At 43.1% G+C, this 22,502-nt stretch overlaps 1 protein-coding gene across 6 annotated transcripts in view; it reads right to left on the minus strand.

Moving 5' to 3' along the window:
* CEP112 (centrosomal protein 112) overlaps nt 1-22,502 on the minus strand; it is a 328,322-nt gene that overhangs the window by 4,682 nt on the left and 301,138 nt on the right. For all 6 annotated transcript variants that reach the window (XM_015589808.2, XM_015589807.2, XM_006912420.3 and 3 more), the window contains one exon: nt 163-264. In XM_015589808.2, coding sequence (XP_015445294.1) covers nt 163-264 — 102 coding nt within the window. The remainder of the gene's footprint in view (nt 1-162; nt 265-22,502) is intronic.

Here is a 22,502-nt window from a genome sequence, read left to right on the forward strand (position 1 = left end):
AAACCAAACAAAGCCAATTCATCCTGGGGAGTAAGTTATGCTGTGACATCGCATTGATTTCTGGCATCGATTCAGAATAAAGCTTATTTGCGAGTTTTTTTTTTTTTTCAGGATATACACATCACCTAAACCCTTGGAAAATGCCTCAATTCTAGTAATTACCTGTGACTTGAGGGAGGAAATAGTGTCTTCAAGTTCTTGTCTTAGGGATGCTGGCATCAACCCTTTAAATTTTGTTTCATATTCTTGTCGTATGTAAGTTATCTGAAGTGAAAAACAAAAAGTTTATATATATATATATATTTTTCTACCACAGAAATAATTCTTTTGAATTGAACAAATACCAGAAAAACATCTATTCATCACAGAGGTACCTTTGTTATGTCATTGAAAACCAGAAAATAAAATAAGAGGAAATAGTTACAAACTGAAAAAGGTACTCAGTCTGCCCTTGTGAGTCTTGTTACAGTCCCTGTAACAAGACTTTTCTTTACAATCTTTGTTAACAAAAGTTTCAGCACTGGATAAGCAAAATACCTGTCCTCTCCACTCATGTCGTACACACTACGCTAACCCTTGATCAGGATGTGGGTTATGATCAAAATAAACTGTGATTTGAGGACCATTCGCAGAATGTCAGTCTAAGGCGCTTTCCCAAACTGGCGAGGTACCAAACTGGGTGCGTGACACAATCCATGTAATAATGAGGATATGAATGGAGGATCTACTCTGCCATGTCTCCAAATCTCCTCACCACAGGCAGACCAGAGTGCCCGTGTCATTGTGGGCTTTTCTGGTTCATGGGCTCCCCTCTTCCTCCAGGTACAATCAGGCCTGTGCTCAACAACTGATGGCCACAAGGCTGGTAAAGAAAAGGCTGGTGGCCCATCCCACTCATCTCTCTAAAAGCTAAACACAGAAACAAGTAAGGAAGGTGGAAGAAAAGGCTGTGGAAGATCGTGCCTGAGAGGATGAAGAGGTGCTTGAGTGCAAGCCTGAATGTGCGCGTGTGTGTCTTGGTGTCTTTCTCTAGCTATATTTCTTTATTTCCCTTCATCCTAATTTGTGATGGCACAGAATTTAAAAATCTGTTGCATAGTGCCCTGTGTGACTTCACTGAACATTATAGCTGAATTGCAATGTATCCCATAAATGATTCAGTGCACATATCTAGAAATAAGATAAGATACTATGAAAATATGTGCAACTGAGTTCAGTTAGAAAAGTCTATGGATTTACTGAGAGTAATTTTAAATTACTAGCCTTTAAACTCAACTTTTCTTATACTAAACTGAATTAAAGAAGAAATGTGTTTAAGTAGTTCATTTGATTACCTATTAAAATCCCATGGCAAATGTTCTAGGATTTAATTATTTATTTTTTTGGCAAAGTGTTTTTTTGAGACGTTATGATCTGTGATTTAAACAGAAAAACAGAAATAATGAAAAATGCTCTCTCGCACCAATGCAGTATTTGATTTTTCCCACCTTTTTTCCTTGGACTTAAGTCCAATAATTATATCTGTCAGCCAATTCAATGAAAGGCAAATGCAAAGCAAAACAAGTGCTTTATAAATTTGACCTCAAAGGCAACATTATTGAGGGTTCACAGGCTATTGTATTGACTATATTTTTCTATCATTTAACAATGGCTATAAAATTTTGAATTACTGCTCTTTTAAAAAGGACTCCTGTTTTCTCTATTTCTGGTAACGTGGCTTGTTCAGAATGTCTGCCCACTTGCTTGTACATTTGAAAGACAATTTGGCTGGGTATAAAAATGCTTCAATCCCACTTTCGAGACATTTTTTTCCAATGCCTTTTGTCATTATATTTAGGTATGGTCAAATCTGAAGCCAGATTATTTTTTCTATCTTGAATGTGACTTTCTTTCTATGCCCGGATGCCCATCTGATTTTCTTTTTTCTTGATTTAGTTGCTTCACTGGTATATGTTCTGGTATTAATTATTTTATATTAATTTTCCTGAGACGTTGTGTGTGTCCTTTCTATCTTTAAATTAGTTCTCTAAAGAAAAGTTTCCACTGTTAGAAGAATTATTTGTATTCTATTGTAATATGTGTTCATATTACATATGAATTATTTTCTATTTGATATCTTCTTCAGAAACATAGATTTTACATGTGTAGGCTCTTCTTTGATAATCGTCCATAATTATAATTTTCTCTATTGTTTTACTTTCCTATCATTTTATATCTATTTTATATTTTCCTTTTATTTTGTGGGATTTCCTTTAGTCTGATCACCGTATTTCCTAGGATGTTTTCGGTTATAATTTTTCTATTTTTGTTTTTTCTAATATGGTTTCAATCTCTGTAATCTTTTGATTTTTGTCTATTTTCCCTAAGATCTGAGAGATCACTTTTCATCTCTGTTGACTTATGTAATTTTTAAACACATATCTTTTTTTCTTCTCTATCTCCTTCCAGCTTTTTCCCTGATAGATATATGAATGTGTTTTTTAAATGTTCTGACATTGTGAAGAACTGTTATGAAGAACTATAATTTGTCTGAATTATCCCTCTGTTTCTTGGGTAATTTCTCATTTGCTCTATGTTTTTTATTTGCTTTTTGCTTACATTCCTTCTTTTTCTCTCAATCTAGCGAGGATCTTATGCTAATTCCTTTCTCTTGAAAACAATTAAACCTCATTTTTGAATGGAACCAACTATTTGCTGAATGTCGAGGCAGGGAGAATAAGCTGGGTGGCAGATCATAGCTATGACTTGGTTTTGTTGTCTTCAACACCCTTTGACCGAATCTATTACTTTGTTTTCTCTTGGGGCCCATCTCCCCTCAGTATCATGTACTTTGGAGGTCAAGACCAAGCGCTTAAGCCTTTTGGTTAATGCTCATAGTTTCTCTTGACTCTGACCCCTCCTTTACTTTTCAGATTTAGTGGTCTCCCTCTACTGGAGGCTGGGCGGCAGACAGGAGAAAATTGTGTGTGAACACGGGTGCTCTTTGATCACCATCATCCCTTCCATCCCTTTTAAAATTCAATATGCTATACTTTCCAACTTTTACTGAGAATCCAGGCATTTCTACTTCCTGTCTACTCCTTTCTTCTTTGTTTTAATGATTTTGGTGAATCTGAGTGAACTTAAAATAAGTTCACTTAGGAAATGTGCAATTACCATACCTATGATTGAGACATCAATCAGGAAAATATTACTACTCTGAACCCTTAAAACCAAATCCTGAATTTAAAAATCATTATACCAACCAGAATCTTGTTACTTTAATAAATTCATAGAAAACTTTAATCAATCTGGTTTACTCTATTTGTAAGATGTTAGTACTAGCTAACATTTATTGAGTACTTTCTATGTGCCAGATACAATTGTAAGGGCTTTAACAAGTGTTCGAGCCTCTGATATCCTAGTGAGGTAAGCATAGAGAGGTAAGCCATGATTTGAACTCAACTAGTCTGACTCTCAAGTACATATTCTTTAGCCACTATGCCCTGCAGTTTCTCACATAATCTTTCCAAAAGGGAAAGGAACTGACAGATACAACCAGTTAGAGCAGATCTGTCTAGCACACACTGGTGCTCTCCCAAACATAACAGGGGCTGGGGGGCAGGGGATGGGATGCACTATGACTTCCTTCCACACATCCATGTTGAGTTTGCTCTATTTTTTGAATGACAATAGTAACAACAATTGATTCCAATACGGTTTAGTTCCCTGTACTTTCCCATTGGTTTAAAATTTTAATTTATGAAAGATTTACATATGACTAATTTAAAAATGATACAAGTGCAATGCACATATTGACCTAAAACAAAAGTTCCACAAATCTCCCACATAAGCGCACATTTTAAAGTCTAGTGAAGGACATATCTAAGTTTGCCACATAGCGAAATGAGAAAGAGGAAGGAAAGAATTAGCTTATATCCCTTTATATCACTTTGACTCCTGCCATCATTTTTCTATCCCCATCTCTGACCCAGGATGTATATGAAGGGAAAAAAATGAAGGAGTGAAAACATTTACATGGAGACCGATCACAAGCTATTAACTGCCAAACATGTGACTCTCTCTCCTTCCTGCCTTCCCACATTTGAATTGATCTAAGTGAAGAGTTTGGTGGACATACGATTCCTTTTACTAAGGAAGATCAAAAATTTTACATGTAAACAGATCTTCTTATTAGATTAGAAAATTAATATTCATTAGCATACAGCGTCCAGCTATACTAGTGAGTGGTGTTTATTGAATGCAGAAGAATTCAAGACTGTTCTCACTTGAGAACTCCTGGGAAGGTTTCTCCGGGGCTGCTGTGGCTCGTTCCCACCCACCTGGGCACTGCTACCGCGCTCAGAAAGCACTATCTGCGCTTCCACGTGCCTTAACCACACCGCACCAGACCGACAGAAGCCTCCCTCGCTCCACAACGGTTACTTCTCTCTCCACTCTTCTCCATCTTCTTACCTTTAGTAAGAAAAATGAGGAAAACCAGGACGCCATGACAAACAGTGACATCCCTGTGGTGTAATAAGATGCCTGTAAGCTGAGTGGACGTGGCGTATGTACACCATGGTGTCCAGGTGACCAAAGATAGCTGTGTCTGGGCCATGGCAACAGGCTGCCCCCTTTCCTTAGAAAGCAAGGACACTGACAATATTTCCCTTCATTTTGAAAATGGGGATTGAAGACTGAGAACACCCATAACTGGAGTTTAGCATTACAATGAAGTGAAACTTACATCCTGGTTAATCGGACAAATTTGCATAAATGAGAGTCTACAAAGTGTATAGAATATGTAGTCGACTTGAGCCAAGAGGGGCTCTGTAGATAAAAAAAAAAAAAAAGTGACATTGAAAAATGTCAACCTTGGAAATCTATCATTTCATTAAAAATATGAAGGAAGAACTAAAACATATTTAGTGGTCTTTTTATTTGAAAAACACGATATCAATTATGTGAAGTCAATATGTCAAAACCATGTCAACCTCCTGTTGTATAATAAAACAGCAAGTCAGATGGAAGTGGGCAGCTCTGTATAAACAAACGACTTAGGGCTGGTGCATCAAACAAGCTATTTTATTGTAAGCTTCGTTGTACCCACTACTGAATTCACTTTTGAAGAGGTGAGAGAAGAAAAGGCCACTTTTTGAGTTGTCACTGAAAAGTGCTATGGTTTTTCTTACGTGCTTTTTTAAATGTCATGCGTAGTCATTTATTATTGAATTTTAAGGTAAGAGTTAAGCAGATCAGGGAAGTGGCTGTGTCTAATACTACTTTACAAAATCCAACCAAGCATTTTTGGGGTCAGTTAAGCAGAGGAAAAAGGTAACTAAGTAAGAATTTTATTGCTATTATCTCCTAAATCTCTACTTTTCTGCATCGCCGCTGGGACCATGCAGAATACCTTCTTCTGGCACCTGGGCGACTGTAATACTGGTATGCTGGTTTTGTTTTTTGAACTGAATTTGCTTAGCCTTTAAAATCAAAATCAAAATGCTTTATGTAGCCAAGAAGGTCCCGCAGTCTGGCCTCTATGCGCGTCTCACCTCCTGTCACTCCAGAGGGTCCCCTCCCTTCTGGAACAGCAGACACGTCATCTTCCTTTCTGTTCACTCCCCAAATGCCTGAATGCGTTTTTTCACATAGGGCCTTTCTCATTTTTTTTTTTTAATTATTCTTTCTTGTCCCATGGGGTTTTCCCACTGCCTCCATCTGGACCTCTGGACACCGGAGATCCTGCTGTGGGGTGACTGTCAGGCCCCGGTGATGAGGCTGCATCTGGGGCAACTGCCTTCCAACCTCAGATGAGCCACAGCCCTGGTTGCTGTAGCCAACAGCTTCTATCGATTTCCTTTCAAGAAGGGGGCCCAAATCAGCTTTCGCTTTCAAGCTGTGACCTAGGTCCTTTGTCACTGACCTGTCAAAGAGCCCTATGTGCATTTTCAGTCCCTGGGACCCTGGGGGTCTTTCCTCCTAGCTGCCTCCACTGCTGGACTCAGAGCCCCATACCTGTGGTTTCGGCCTCACTCCCTACTCTGGGGTTCCATTCTGTTTCCAGGCCACACCGATGTTCATCTTGTTTTTGATACTAAATAATTCCTTTTACTTTTCTCTTCTTACTTTACCAATCATCACTGAGCGTTTAGAGCAGAGGGGTGCCTCATAACTGGACCTCGGAGAGCCATCTTGCACAAAAGGAAAGGCTGAACTGTAACCTGCCTTTTAATTCCCTTGAGTAAAGTGGGGGGGTTTAAAGCCCAGACTCTGGAGCAGGAACATCTGGAGCTGAATCTGGGTTGTGCCCCTAACTGTGTGCCCCAGGAAGGTTAACTGCTCTGTGCCTCAGCCTCCTTACCAAAGAAATGGGCATCGTCATTTCTCAGGGCTGTTGTATAGATTAGATGATGTAACACGTGCAGATTTTTTACAAGGAGCACTTAGTTAATGTTAGTTATTACATCATATAATGGAGGTTATACAAACATATTTCACTATATGTTATACATTATGAATTATATATATTTAACTTAGCCAATCCTCTATCATTAGACTTTTGCTTTCTAATTACTTACAATACTATAAATCTTTATAGGAAACTATTGTATATATTCATAATTAGAGGACTCCATTTAAAACTCCTTTTGTATTTATTTAGTATCCACTGATTAAGTACATAATGACACAAAGCTTTGATGAATTTAGAGTCAATTTTAAATGAACTTGTATTTTATAATTAAAACAATCATATATTTGAAAACCAGTAGTACCTGTTTGAGTCATAGTATATATCCGGGTTACTGACAGTGGTTGTTATGGGTATGGATTTTCTCAGACCCTCATCAACAACTCTGGCTCACAGGTGAAGAATCATCACTCCATGCTAAATGATTTAAAGGAAGGAGCTCGGCTCAAAACTCTCTCTCCGACCAGCTTAGATTTCCACCAATTAGGGTGAAGGGAGATTATCAGATGCTTCCATTCATTGTGGATTAGTTTATTTAGAACCCTGTCCTTGTTAGCTGAGGGCCGTAAAGCAAACTGAGTTTGATTGGTGGGTAGGTTGTAGGGGTAGGAGATGCGGGAGGCGGGGAGAACAAGTAACTTTAGAGTACCGTACATACTGTGAAGGAGAGTGAACATGGGTGGGCACTGCAGTTTGGGGTTTGGGGCAAGCAGATAGCATCAAAAAGACACTGGGCTTCTGATAAGAGGTGGGCAGGGCGGGACACAGGGAGGGAGGCTGCTGGGAGCGATAGGATGTAACACAAACAGAAACGTGGAGGGTGTTTCTGAGCGATGGGCCTCTGTGCAGCACAGAGGTTTCGCATGGGCTTTTTAGGAGAGTGAATATACAGAACTTGCAGATTTAATATTGAATTCCAATGTGGTTTGAAGAATAAGACTGAAAGTAATAGTAGTGAAAGATGGTGCAAAAAATATTCTAGTGCGGCTGAGAAAAAATGCACTGCCTTCTAAGAAATTTCAGTTTTAGCGGGGCTGAGGTATTACACGTTGCTACAGCAACTGCCGAGAGCGATCCATTTTAAGGAAGGTGCTGTGCAGCACACCTTGGGTACTTTGATTCTAAGAGGTAAAGTGGAAATATAACTGTGACCATAATTTTCTTAAAAATCTTTAGAATATTAATTTCCCCTTTCCTCCAATATGGTTTTATCTTACGGCTCTTCATTTCAACTGGTGTCCCCTCAAACTGAGGATGCAGCTCACAGGACCAATGTCCACCCCACAGGAGTGAAACCTGCTGCTTGATGAGCCCGGGCCCCCCAGGAGAGGGGGTGGCTGACTGACGGAGCAGCCGCCGCCTCTAAAGTGGACAGGAAGCGCGAACTGGTTTCTGGAAAGGGTTAGGCTTTCGGGAAGGACAGTTTTCTGGTACTGAGGGCAAATGGCGGCCTGAGGAGGAAGAGAATGATTGGAACCCAGCACTTTAATTAGGTTTAGATGCTCTAGATCCAGCTTCGGGTAGTTCAAAATACTCCTAACACCAAAAAGCAAACGTGGGTCTGGCAAGTCCACTCCTAAGGACTACCACACATAGAAAAGTGGGGAGATGGGTGAGGTGGTCAAAGGCCAGGAAATCACCAACGGGGTGTACAGATCTGTTCATGCATCGAGGACTTACAGAAGTCTGTGATTGTGATGTGAAATAAACATGTGTGAATAAATACTAAAACTTTGGACAATATTTGGCATATAAGCTGTATTCTTTATCTCCTGATGGAGATGAAGAAGCTGAAACCATATCATCGAGCTCCTATAAGCAAATGTGGTCTTTGTAGGTACTCATTTAGAATTCACAAGATACACGTAGTGGATGATTGCGAGGTCTGAGCCCCAGCATTCACCCAAGAGTCTTCTTGTAACTGGAATCCGCCCCTCCCCCACTCTCTGTTCCACCCAGGGTCCAAGGGCCGGAGCATGTGACGAGGCCTAGCCAGTCATCACATCACATTCTCCCATGGTGCGACTGTTTGGGACCTGGGTACCGATCCATGTCTAGGTAACCAGTCATGGAGAGCCGTGGGACTGAGACTCTCACCCACTGGACTTCACCCAGGTAATGTCATTTTGGGGTTGTGACAGCCATCATGTTACCACAGAATGAGAGCTGGGCTGAGGGTAGAGCCAACCCAGAGGAAAAAGAGCTGAGAACTAGAGAGGAAAAAAAACTGGGCCCTTTATGAAGCTGCACTTAAAAGTTAGCCCTGTCCTTAGATTTTTAGTTTAGTTTCTGTCACTTACAACCCAAATAGTCCTAATTGAAAAAAGAGAATATACAAAATAATAACTTGCATTTATGAGTGGCATCTGTTAGACTAGTGGTCAGCATATTTTGGCCTGAAGATCAAATCTGGCCCATTGCCTCTTTTTGCAAATAAAGTTTTTTTGGAACAGCTATGCTCATTCGTTTATGTATTATCTATGGCTGAGAGGTCTTGACAGAGACCCTATGGCCTGGCAAAGCCTCAAATATCTGCTCTCTGGCCCTTTACAGAAAGTTGCTTGAGACTCGCCCTAGACTGTGGGTGCCACAGGCAGGGACTGGGGTCGGTCTGCTGCCTGCTGCAGCCCGGGTCTTTAGCACACTGTTGGGCATATGGTTGAAACTCAATAAATGTTTGCTGAGTGAACGAATGAATCAAAACCCCAGAGCAGACAAGTGTTGGTGTTAAGTCAGTCTTTGTCTTAAGATGACAGGATCTTCAGAATGTCTAAGGTAAACTAATCTCAAAACCTTTCCCTAAATACAAAGAGCAGATTCTGTCATCACGGTGGCTATTAATAAGTAGGCCAACTTCAAAGCTGAGAAAACTGGAGGCAAACACCAGGGCCTGCCCGGCTGCTGAGATCAAAAGTGATCTTAGAGATTTACCCTGAAGGAGGGGAGTTTGCTTCATCCATGCTCTGCCCCCTGCTCTGTGCTTCTTCCACGTTACTCACTCTCTGACTTTATCTGTAGGGCCATGATATTAAAGGACTCACGCTTCTCCTTCTCCCTAAAATTAAATGCCAGCTTCTTTCTCACTAGTATATATACTTTTGGTTGCTATTTCTAACGTTTTTCTTCCTGATATCGTTCCCGATATTCTTTTCACTTAGATTGATATATACTATAAACACTCTCTTCCTTCAAGGGTTACAATCTGTGCAGCAATGCTGGGGCAGAGGATGAGAAAGGCTGAATGGGGAAGTCTGGGAGGTGCATGATGAAGAAAGTGGACGCTTGGAGGGCCAAGTCTAGGCGCGGCAGAAGGAAGCGACTTCTCCACTTTACTTTGTAAGATACATCTCTGAATGGCGTGGAAACACCTGGGGGGCGGAGCAGGGTGACTGTCACCTTCCTTTACAGTGCCTGACCTTCCTTGAGAGAGCCAGCGGATCAACCTTTTTAAAGACTTCCCGCAAAGGTAGTGTCTGTCAAAGGAGGACCGAAAGAAATCCCAACCGAGGGAGAAAAAGGACTCGCGAGACTTAACTGACTTTGTTAATAAAAAACCCAAGAAGACTTATGGAGTGAGACTGACACTCAGTGAGGCTGTCGGGGGCGTTGAAGTCCATTTGATATTTCCTCTTTGAACACTGAAGGAAGGCTGGACCGCTCGGCACACAGTAAATATTGTCTTAATGAGTTAATGACTGAATAAATCTATGGTTGAATAGGTAGGTGGGACCTTGAAATTATGACGGCAGTAAAAGTCCTGCTGACAAGTTTTGATTTAATGTAGTAGGAAATAGAGAAAGTAAAGAGAAACGAACACTTATGAACACCTGATCTATGCCACACACTGTATTAGGGAACAGATAAAGAATCTACATACTGTAAAGATTCTGGTTCATCCCTAGGTAAAATCTGGGCGGTAACAGCATCGTACCTCTTTCATAGATGAGCTAACAGGAGCCCAGTAACTGCTAGAACCGGGACTGAAACCTGACATCTGAACCTGCACCGTGCCTCCTCGTGGCTGGGAGGCAGGGAGCGGGAGGAGGGAGGATTAACCTGGAAATATTACAAAGAAATCTCAAGAGAGGGGTTAGCTTGGGATTTAGGGGACAGTGGGAGGTGGCTAGGGTGATCTAGGAGAGCAAGGAGCTCTCCTTCTAAGGTGACAGTTGTGGGGAGGTCATATAGCAGAAGCTGATGACTGGCTCATAAATATTGAAAGTGAGAGATGCGTTAAATGAGAATTTTTGCCTCCAGCCATGTGCCTGCCCAGAGGAAAAGTGACGTCACTGTAGAGACAGGGCGATGGGTAGAGGGCTGGTCTGCGTGTGGCTGGGAGAAGGGACCCGGTTTCGGTTTGCATCCGCTTAGTTCAGGTGCCAGGGAGACATTGGTGAGGAAACACAGACATGGCGTTTACGAGAAAAGCCAGGACTGCAGACCTGAGACTCACGGGCCTGAAGAGGAAGCCGAAGCCCCGGGAGCGGAAGAGCTCTGTGAAGGGGGCAGGAGAGAACGGAGATTCCCAGGAGCAAAGAGCTACGAAGGGCTCAGCTTTTGGGACACGAGAGCGGAAGCAGAACCAGGGAGGGTCAGGGATGCCCGAGAGGTGGGGCACGAGTCAGGAGCAGGGGGAGCTCGGCCTGGGGTTGCGCAGGGGAGGGGAGCGCTTAGGCATCAGCCGCCGCGAAGAAGCCAAGGAAGATAAGACCACCACCCCTGTCATCTGCCTCGCATGTCATCACCACCACGTGTGACACGGAGCCATCTACACGGCACATTAGTCGTGAGCGTTGTGCGAGCGGCGATGCTACAAATAAAGGGAGTTTAAGATGGAACTGGTTTGTTGATAAAGACGTTGTTTCTTATTTTAAAGCAAAAGTGATAGGAGAAGTGTCCACGTCGAACCTTCAGCTAAATATCGTTCGAAATATCTGATTTAGTCAGAGGATTTTTTGACCTGGTTTGGGAACATTTTTCAAAAGAGACAAGCTATGACTGCTCTTTCTTTTCTGCATATTTAAACTTGACAATTATAAATAAGTTAAATCTCTCCCTCAAAGTACCAATTATCTCCTCATGTTTGAGAAGGCGTTTCTTGCCAGATATGGCATTCTATACACAACGCAAGACGGGAGGACAAAGGCGGCCATTGTTCTGCAGGTGCCCCGGGGTTGACTTAGGCAGTTCAATTAACGCTAATGAGGGTTTTGTGCACGAATCCCCCCTACCTCCCAGCTAATGGGAACAGAGACCCCACAACCTCCGAGCAGAAAACCCCCAAACACCATTGTGAACAGTCACTGACTAAATTCACGAGTTGTTCACCTTTACACAGCAGAGATAAAAGGAATTTTCATTCAATTAAAAGTGAGGGAACGTGATGTTATCAAGGGACTGCATTTAGGTGTTGTGAATGACAACATCGGGGTCTGTATCCAGCCAGAGCTGAAGGGCGATTACTCTGCGTGGCTCTGTATGGACGAGCAAAGGGGGAGTGTGAAATGGTTTAAAAAGGAGCTACACAAATACATCAGTGAAGCATAATGGGCCAAGGAAGAAACAGGAGAGACCAATACCTTCTGAGTGGGATAATGGAAGTCTTCTCGATGGATAAGAGGGAGAAGGAATCTCTGGCTGAGGGGAGAGCAGGAAGCATACAGGTGAACGTGTGGGATGCTGGGGGACTCTCAAGCGGCCAGGTGTGGAGGGGGGTCATGTGATAGGCAGGGACGAGGGAGACAGCTGGAGACTGTGCAGTTAGGGCTTTGAAGGTCACGCTTTATTCTAAGGACAAGGGAAAAAGTCAAGGTTTCTGACTGGAGGCCGATCGCTCCCGAATTCTATTCAGGGGAGGGAACTTAGTGGTGATCTGTCCTGCTCCAAGTTTTTCTTCTTCCCCTGATTCTCTGCTGCTGCCCACTTCTCTAAAATGCAGATCTGACCATCTTGCCTCCCATGCCCCCATCATAAAAATACTTCAACGACTTTCTTTTCCCTATAAAGACAACCTTTTACACACAGATCATCTAAGAATCTTCTTGTCTGATCTTAGCCTAACTTGCCAGGACACCTTATGGTCCAGTAATGACTTGCATTTTCCCGCAAGTCCCATGCCTGTCTGTGCCTCATGACTTTGCACGTGCTGTTCCGTGCCCCTTCTCTGCCCTTCCCTCCTCCCGACCAGCTGGAGCAGCCTTCTCCAGGCCCCCTTTCCTCAGCCTTCCGGTCAAGGTAACTGTTCTCTCCTCTAAGACGCCTTGGGATCCTGTGCATCTAACAGTTAGGATTGTTACGATGAGGCTCATCATCAACTGAGACTCACACAGTGCTTTCCACGTATTAGGTGCACATTGCACCCTTCTGCATGTATCACGTCTCATTTAATCTTCCCACCAATTCCGTGTGGTACTTTTATGACTATTTACATATGAAGACATGGGACTAATGAGGTTCCTATCTTATCCGCGGTCACACAGCTAATTAGTAGCTGAGCCAGGATCCACATCCAGGTCTCCTTTACCTCAGAGCCTCTGCTTTTTTTATTGCACAATATTATAATTATTGATTTACATATGTTTTCTCCTATTGGACTGTGGGTTCCCTGAGGGTAGATAAGTAGTTAGGTTCTATGTTTTATTAGAGATCAATGCTATTTAAAAAGTAAGATTATATCATTATTTATTTGAAGTCTGAAAACATTACTTGGATTGTTTTTGGCAACATACAGGTATTTCTGTCACCTTCTTAAGTAGGCTGGAGTTTGCGTGAAGCAGGATATACGTGACATGCAACTCTGGGCTCGTTTAACCAGAGCTACACTTGCCTAGGTCGGATGGAGAAATGGGGACAGGGAGCTCTTCACTTTCTGTCTTTCAGGAGAGGCTGGGTTTCTACTTTTATATGTCAGATAAACTGGCAATATAAATATTAACTTGGCTTGGTCCATTTGGACATACTGGAAAGTAAAATTTCTGTTAGAAATGGTTAAATTATCTTTTGAAAACCTAAGTACCTTGTTCTTAGACAAAATCAACACAATCTTAAGAAACCGTGTGGGGAGAGCAAAGGTTGGTTATGTCAGATTGAGCAAGAGGCTTCCTCGTCTAACTCTTTTTTCATTATTATTTTCACTTGTTTGCTTTTCCAGGAACGTCTTGGTGCATTCTTCATAAAACCGTTGCCCAGATCTTTCTTAAAACACATCAAACTAACGTAGGTCAAATAAAGAGAAGATTTTGTTCATTTAGTTGAAGACATTTCTTTAATATTAAAAAAGTATTGAAATCTAGACACATATTCGGATGATGTCAGCAAAGAATTCCTAGTAGAAAGTAAAAAGGCGATAATAACAAAAAAGGTAGCTGAGGGCTCTGGGGCCCTCATTGGGACAGCTTTTTTTCTTTGCTTCAGTGATAGAGAAAATTCACTTCTTAAAATCAGAACGTCGTGTGCTGATATTATGACTGCTGTCATTCTTCATATTTATTGGACCACAAGGTAAAACTTATTATGGTGAAAATTCCAACTACCTCATTTATAAGTGAAAACAAACAGAAAGGGTGTCTTTTCTTGTTCAGACAGAATTCTAGAGGGTTTGTTTGGCTTGATTTCCGACCATCAGAGGCTGCTATCAGAAGGATCTTTCTACGCAGCTACAGCGCCTGAGCGGGTAACTTCGGACTCCACGGCAATTTCGTCCCCTCTCTTTACTTTGCACATGTATTTAGAACTGATGTTGGCAGCAGAAAGTCTAAGAGTTTTGAGATAAGGATATCATTTTATCTTATATTATGCTCACATTTTTTTCCAGTTTTGAGAAAATTAATCTTGCTTCCTCCAGGCGTTAGGAAGATTTTAAATACTCAAGAGAGCCCATGTCCCTGTACTAAAAAAGTGGCTTTTGTGACCTTTGTCATGTCCAATAATTTTGAAAATATAAGGGTTGTTGTACTGTGAAATTAGGTTAGTATATATTTTCAATGTCCCGTAAGGCAAAGTAAGTATATGTGTTTGATGGAATGGGAACTTTGAGACGATTTGTCTGAGATTTTAAATTTAATCTACCCATGATTTAGCTCAATTGTGTTTCTGGATCATATGTGGCAGATGTAAGAATTCTGGCAGAAAGTGGGGTGGCCAGTGTGACTGTCTCAGGATTAGGGTGCATGGTGTCAAAGGGTGGCTAGTCTTAGGCATACAGACCTTTTCAACTACCATGTCAGCAGCAACCTTGACTTCTTAATTTGAACTATTCCAAGCCAACGGGATGAAAGAGCTAGGTGGGTGGTCAGGTGGGAAACTGTTGGGACTGGTGAAGTAGCCACAAGGACACCCAGCCTACAGCACGCACAGAACTGGACACGAGCATTTTGTTTCCCTATTTACATCTTCTAGTCGATGATGAACCCCATCAGTTTACCAGCACTAGTCTGTGCTCTGTGGGGAACACAACGGAAGACTTAAACCCTGCCGTCAAAGAGTCTACGATCTTGTTGAGAAACAAAATTAGCCTATGAACATCATACATCCAGCTACGGGGGGACTGAGTATAAGCATAATGGAAATTTGGGAGAATAAAAAGATATTTCAGGCATGGAATTGTTTGGGAAGGTCTGAGGGAGAAGGTAGGTGTTGAGCTGTGCTCCCAAAGGTGAAGAGCAGTTGGATGGACAGAAATTTGGTGGAAAGAAATTCCAGGTGAAGGAAAAAAGACAGGAGCCAAGGTAAAAATAAGCATGGTATGAAAGCTGAGAGCCCGCTCGGCTGAGAGCCTGGCTGGGGAATGCTTAGAGATCATACTGGACTGTCAATGAATCCAGGCTACAGAGAACTGTAAAGCTTTGGCAGGGAGTGGGATCCAGTTGTTTTTTTCAAGCAGAAGAAAACATGATGATAGTGGTATTTAAGGAAGAAAATTCAGAGATGAGATACAGGTAGACCAGCTAGAAAGAGACCATTTCATCCAAACACGAGGTGACCAGGATTCAAAGACGACTGTAGGGAGGATGGAGATGAACAGAAGTGACGTGACATTTTAGAGGCAGAAATAACACAACTCGGTGGTGAAATGCTTATAAGCTGTGGCTGATGGAGACGGTGGAGTCCAAGATAATATCAAAGCTTCCGGTATAGTCTTCCTGCTAACACTGTCGGGGCTCAGTGTCCTCACAAATTCATATCTTGACACCTTTGGCTTCTTGGCTCCTACCTGTCTCAGTCAGCTTGAGCTGCTACAGCAAAATACACAGGCTGGGCGCCTTAGACAACGGACATTTATTTCCAGCTCCAGAGGCTGGAAGTCCAAGGTCAGGGTGGCCGCAGGGTCAGGTTCAAGCGAGCGCTCTCTTCCTGGCTTGCAGACTGCCAGCGTTTTGCTGTGTCCTCACATGGCGGAGACAGCGCAAGGTCTCCTCCTACAAAGGGCACTAATCCCATCGTGAGGGCTCCACCCTGTGACCTCATCACCCTCGAAGGCCCCATCTCCAAATATCATCGCATTGGGGCTTAGGGCTTCAACATATGAATTTTAGGGATGCACAAACATTCGGCCCATAATACCACCTCAATTTAAGTGACTTCCGTTCCACACTATAGACTTTGTTCACCCCCACTCTGCTTGTGTCACTTAGTCTTCTCCATATTTGCAAGCCCAGCCCTAACAAGCTGCTGACACCTAGTAGCCTCAGCCCAGCAGCTGGAGACAGCTCGGTTTTTTCCTGGACCCAGGATCCAGGGGCCTCGGGGCCCCGGCTATGGTTTGCTTCACTGACCAGCTCATATGCGTCAACTGCCTCCCCCCACTCCCCGGACTACTGCTCACGGGCTCTGCTGGAATGAGAGTTCAGGGCCAATGAAACAGGAGCCCAGGACTTCTGCAGGAGCTTTTGTGGAGAGAAACTTTCTCTTCTCTGCTGACCTAAGCCTGGAAACACAGGCCCCGGAAGTGCTGGCAGTCATCTTGGAACCACGAGGGGGACAATGCAGGGAATGGAGCCAACAAGAAGGAAATGGAGCTAAAACAGGGAGAGAGAACAACTGGCTTCTGGTCGCATAATTTGAGTAATTGGATTATGCCTCCCTTGAAGCCAACTATTTCTCAGTTACATAAACGAAAAGATTCTTATTGTTTAAACCAGTATGAGTTTCAACCAGTTATTTCGAATGGATTATCTGACCAGGGCTGAGGTTCTCTGCCAAGGGCCATGGCTTTGTACCTGGTGAGCTAGCCCCACCAATCAGCCAGAGACGTAACCATGGCCCCTATTTAAATGGCCACACCCTGCTGACTGGACTGGTTCATCCATCGCTGACATCTGCCTCGACCCCTTAACCACCCCACACCTCCGACAGCCTTGCCACCTCCTCGCTGTGATCCGCACTGCGACTCTCGTCACTTGGAGCCTCCCCACTTCCAAATTAGTGGGTTCGCTCCCTCACGAACTCTCTTGTTGACCTAACCTAGGCTTTCTACACTCACGTCTTACACTGCCGGGTCCTCTGGGCCAGACCCCAGCCCTGGGTTCTCCCCACCACCTGCCTTCTGCTGCGGTAGAAAGTAAACAACAATAAAACACGTACGCACAAGTGCCGACAGGGTCAACGACGAATTCACGCTATTTAACCTCAGTGGACCTCCTCCACTGCTGGCAAACCTTTTACTGGCCTCCATTTTATGTCGCATGGAGGCCTTTCCACAAACCTTCTACCTTACGAGAAACCTGCAGACCTAGCAGGCAACGTGCTGACAGTCTGCCAGTGACCGGCCCTTGTGCAATTCAGGACCCACCGGCATGTGCCTGGTGAAGTTTTTGTTAACGACTAGGGAGCACCACCGAAAATCACCTGATCCAAAGATGAGGGGGGTAGTTACTTGCTGCGTGTCTTAACTGACGCAAGCCATCAAAGCGCTAATTGCAGAGAGCAAGGTATAAATCAATAAAACAAGTAAATGGAAGTGATTAAAGCACAGAGCCACTTGAAAGCGAGTGTTGCGCAATCTCCTGAAAATATAACCAAACTGCTTTGCTGGAGAAATTGGAATGGTCTGCCTTTGTTTTTACTGAAAAGCGCGAATAAATAATGGGATGTTCAATTGATAATTAAAGAAAAAGAGCCCTTCACTTCTGAGCTTTCGTAAGTGAGGCAATATTCTTTTTGAATTATTAGAGTCTGGCCAGGCATAGTCAAGGTACTTTGGTTTCTCTGTACTTTTCTCCCTTTTATTTCGGATTTTATATGAATGAAACACGATGAGTAATTCCTTCTCTTTGGATCCTTCAGGATATTATTTAAACACTGGCATCTGGTCTAAGGGAAATTTAATGCTAAGTCAGAGGAGTATTTGAAAAATAGTTTACATCTGGTTTTGTACTCCGCGTCCCTGGAAGTACACAGTGAGAGCAGAGGAAGTGAGCGCATGGCTGGCTCTCGGGGCTCCGGGCTGGAGGGGCCGCTGCCTTCGGTGTAATGCACACCACGGCGTCCCCTTTATAAAGTGAGGGATTAGTGCCACCTTCTTTGTAGCGATGTCGTGACCTCTATAATGCTTCTTAAATTGAGGACAATGATGGACCCACCAAGCCTCAACACATGATTTAAATTTGATCTGACAGTACTTAAACCCAGAAGTCCAGAAGGCTAATGGTTGAACAAGCTTGGGAAAATGTCCAGGGAACCAAGCGTAGAAGCCCAGTGAATTACAGGGAGTGATCGCAACTTCAGGGTGACGGGGTAGGGAGAAAACTACATTTTCTGAGTCGGTATATGTTATAGGATCGATGAAAAATGTGGTCCCGCCTGATGTGCTAGAAAGCAAACCCCCGGAAAACAAGCAACCCCCCCCAAACAAGCCAACAGAACAAGAGGAAAAACAATGATCCCCCCGACAAAGCTCCAAAATCCTGTATTTCTTTCTCTTGTACCATTATAATTTATTATATTAAGGACATGCATTTAAAAAACATTCCTATACTCTCTCTCTCACACACACACACACACACATACACAAATGTCTGTTGAGAGGAGTCTCACAGAGATTAAAAATAAGCAGTAGTAGTTAGGGTGGTAATTAATTTTAGGTACAGGTATATTTTAAATTTCATACGTTTAGATCGACAGAGATAGAAACAGGATTAAGATCACTTTGTAATATTTGCACACCGAAGATAAACTTAACTGGAACCACCACCAAGAACAAAATGCCCAGTTGTGCAGCCATCACAGAAGCTACCCTGGCCCAGCTGGGGTCACCATCAGTGTCTCCCACAGCACCTGGGCGGCAGCTGCTCCTGCCCCTCCGAGTGGGGCCGATGCCCGGACACTATTCTTACGGGATCTACTTCATTTAAATAAACCGAAAGTCGGTGACAAGGCCAGGCTTTATTTTTCACTATATTTTTAGCTTGTAAACAATTCACATGTCAAAAACATCTATGCCTTGTTCTTGGACTAATCCCCCGGCCCCTCCAGGTATGCTGAGCTGTTCGATATACACGGTAAGCCCTCGGCTCTAAGTCAGGAACTTTCTACCCACATCTAAGAGAACTTATTACCCCAGTGACTTGTATTTCAGCATTTTTCTTTTTCATAACTCCTCTCCCCCACCTGGAAAATCCTCTGTTTGTAGTTAAGCACTAAAAGTCTGTATAATTCATAACCACAAAGGGCAGAGAAAACTCTAAAAGCACCTGACTACATGTGGCTTTGGTGAGCAACATTCCTGGGATGACACAAGCTGGAAAGGAGTCGGAGCACTGTCTGCCGCCGCCGCCAAGTTCGCCCTCCTCTCCCTCCTGTCCCGGGACGGGAGACGGGATCCCTTCCTCTCCAGTGTTGTTCAAACTGCTTTCTCTTCTTTCAGCTCAGCGCTACTGACCCACCGTGGGAGTGAGCCCCGCCCTTTCAGCCACGGTCAGGTCTGGACGGGCTCCGTCTGGCTCCTAGGCCAGACCTGCGCGACGCGGTCCAGCGACGCTGTTCTCCTGGGCTCTCCTGTCCGTCCCCCTGCCCCGCCCCGCAGAGCCCTGGCCTCCTCCGCACCCTGCTCTGGTGCCCAGTCCTTCCCTATCTCTCATCACCTACATGCGGAACTTTCTTTGGGTAAAGATTCTGATGAGTGAACATTTTGCGGGATAACTTACACCAATAAGTCTCTAATTAAAAAATACAATTCTGGTCCCTGATAATGGAAATTTCACCCCCCGCCCCATAACTTCAGTTTCCTGCAAGTAGGTGGGGGGAACATTCTAGGAGCCAGGCGGCTGGCCCTTCTCTTGGCACCGAACCCACACACCAGTTTGACTTCGCCTGGTACTAAGATGAATCTATTACTATTGCCTATTAATGACTCATTTCCCTTCCCTTTTAAAGCTGTCGTGATATTGAAACTCAACTGCTTAATCAACTCTAAAATCTAGATTTAGCAGCACGGAGTTTTTTTCTAAAGACTTAGGTTTTAGACTCTGGAGTCTGATGCATAAGATTGAGATCCATGTATCATCACGCAGACACGAACGTAGAGCTTGAGTCTGAGAAGGAGTTTTGCCCTCAGGATAGAAACTGGGGAATCATCACAACACAGATTGCTGAAGCCAATGAAGACGAGAGAACGTACAGCTGAGAAGCAGGAGAGAGAGAGACCAGAACAGGTTACCTAAGATAAAGGGTGATGCCAAAGACCAGAAGTCAACGAGAGACTGCAAAGGTGGGGTCTAAGAAGAAGGATAGGATGGCGCGGGGCTAACGAACCGCTACAAGTTAACTTTAAGGGTCTCGGGCACTGGGCTAGGAGCTCCTCTGGGGAAAGGCGACCCCGCCTGGTTGACATCCCCGGCACACTGTAGGTGTACGACAAGTGTTTACTGCGTGAACAGGAGCCTTCTCCTGTTGAAAATAACTTGTTTCTCCTTTCGGTGAAGCATACCTTCTTTGAGGTTTGTTGATGCTTATGAGGGTGTAAAATTTTTGTGTTCTGTCATTTTCAAAATATGCTCTAATTATGCCCTAATATAGCTGCATATATATCAAAGCCAGGATTTCTTAACAGGCAGGATTTCAACTCACTGTTTGGATCCTGTTAGTTTCTGTATATTGTTAAAACTCAGAAAAAATAAAAATAAAACCTCAATTTAAATTCTCAGGAAGTTTCCTATTTGCTGGCAACATCTTTGTATACACAAATGCAAACATTTTTATCGTTATTTGTCACCTGTTTAAAAACAAAATACCAAAAAGAGCCAACTATAAAACACATCATGCGTTCTTCGAGCTTCAAGCTAACCTTGTCTTGTCCTAGACTCACATGTTCCTAAATGCCATGGCTCGCAAAGAAGTGGAACCAGCCACAATTAAGTAACATAATTTTCACACGTGTTACAACAAATTTTTGACAAACTTCACTAAAATAGTACACGCATAAGCAAATTTTAGCAGTTTTAAAGATGAATGAAAACTAAGTAGACACTGCTTCAGAATAATAAATCTGATTGCCAGCCAACTCAGAGCCCAAAAACTCATGGAATGGATTATTCATATAGTCACTGATCAAGAAGTCAAATGCCCTCTCTGCAAAGCACTGTGTGGATGCCGTGGTCGGGGCAGGTGCCAAGATGAAGCTCAAGGCAAACGATTGGGGAGTGGACTCCTATCTCTGTCCTCAAAAGAATAACTTACTATTATAACAAATAAAGAATATGAATATAATAGGTATAATATATTAAGATATAAATATATAAAGAAATGTCTGCTGCTATTTCTAAAGGGAAATGCCCTTCTCGGGGTCTGTCGAGGCTGTGTGGCTGTGCGGCAGTGGGTAAAACAAATATACGCAGCTGGTCGAAAGGGAAATGCTATAAACAGGTGGCAGAAGGGAAAACAGCAGTCAGCGGGCCAGGAATCTAAAGGTCAGACCACAGGGTGACAGCGCAGAAAAGAGACCCCTGATCACAGTCTAAGGGCTCCAGAGTGGAGCTGGGGGGAAGTATGAACGTGCGGGAAGGGGAGAAGTACCCTCTGACCCCTTAATATGGGCAGGTTCCACGCCTTGGAGATGGGGACCCTACCCGGTGTCTATGAAATCCCGTGGAGGTGTAGTGTGCGTGGGCCAGGAAGACGCTGTGGTTGATGAAAGGACAAGTTGGAAGGGAGTGCCGCTTCCGCCCTGCATGTTCAAAAGGACTCTAAGGCCTTCTGTGTGTCTCTCTAATTGTCTAAGTCCCCTATCCCGATAGACACTCTCTATCTTCTCTGCGGTGAAAGCGGACTATGGGGCAGATGTATATACATATATGTGTGCGTGTGCATTTCCACTGTAATATATCCTCTGCCTTCAAAGGAGTCCTAGTCTCGTGGGAAATGATAAAACATAACACAAATCATTATAATGAAGGTGGTGTGTCTAAACCCAACAAATAGTAGCTAATCGAAACCCTCAGAAACCAAAATGCTTGAGTGAAACCTAAGAAGCATTCCCATTAAAGACGAGTAAAAGACAAAGACACATTCTATCATTGCTACGCCTCAAAACTGAGCTAAAGATCTAGCCTGTGCAATAACAAAACAGAGATGAAAGATGGAACAGAAGACACAAAAATCACCTCTATTTAGGAATGACGTAATTGCCTACTTAGAAACATTTAAGCAATCAACTGAAAAATCATTAGAATATTGATAGTAGTTCTGGTTGGCTGGATATATATAAACAAAAAATACGAATACTTCTCTAAACACTGGCAATAACTGTTTGGAGAATGTACAGAGAAAATTCACGAAAGGAAAAAACTGCCGTAATATACTTGGACATAAATTTAGTAAGAAATGTACAACATCTCTCAAAAGATAAATTTCAATCGTACTAAAAGACACAGAAGATTTAACGAAATGCAGAGATGCAAAATTCCTGAATGGCAAGACTCAATATTGCAAAGATATTAATTCTCCCCAGACCAATTAATAAATTCAATGCAATTCCAACCAGACGACCAGATTTTAAAAAAATGGAAGTCGGCAAAATTATTCTAAGATTCATATGAAAGTGCAAATGCTCAAG

This window comes from Pteropus alecto, unplaced genomic scaffold (genome assembly GCF_000325575.1).
Source record: "Pteropus alecto unplaced genomic scaffold, ASM32557v1 scaffold134, whole genome shotgun sequence".
NCBI lineage: Eukaryota > Metazoa > Chordata > Mammalia > Chiroptera > Pteropodidae > Pteropus > Pteropus alecto.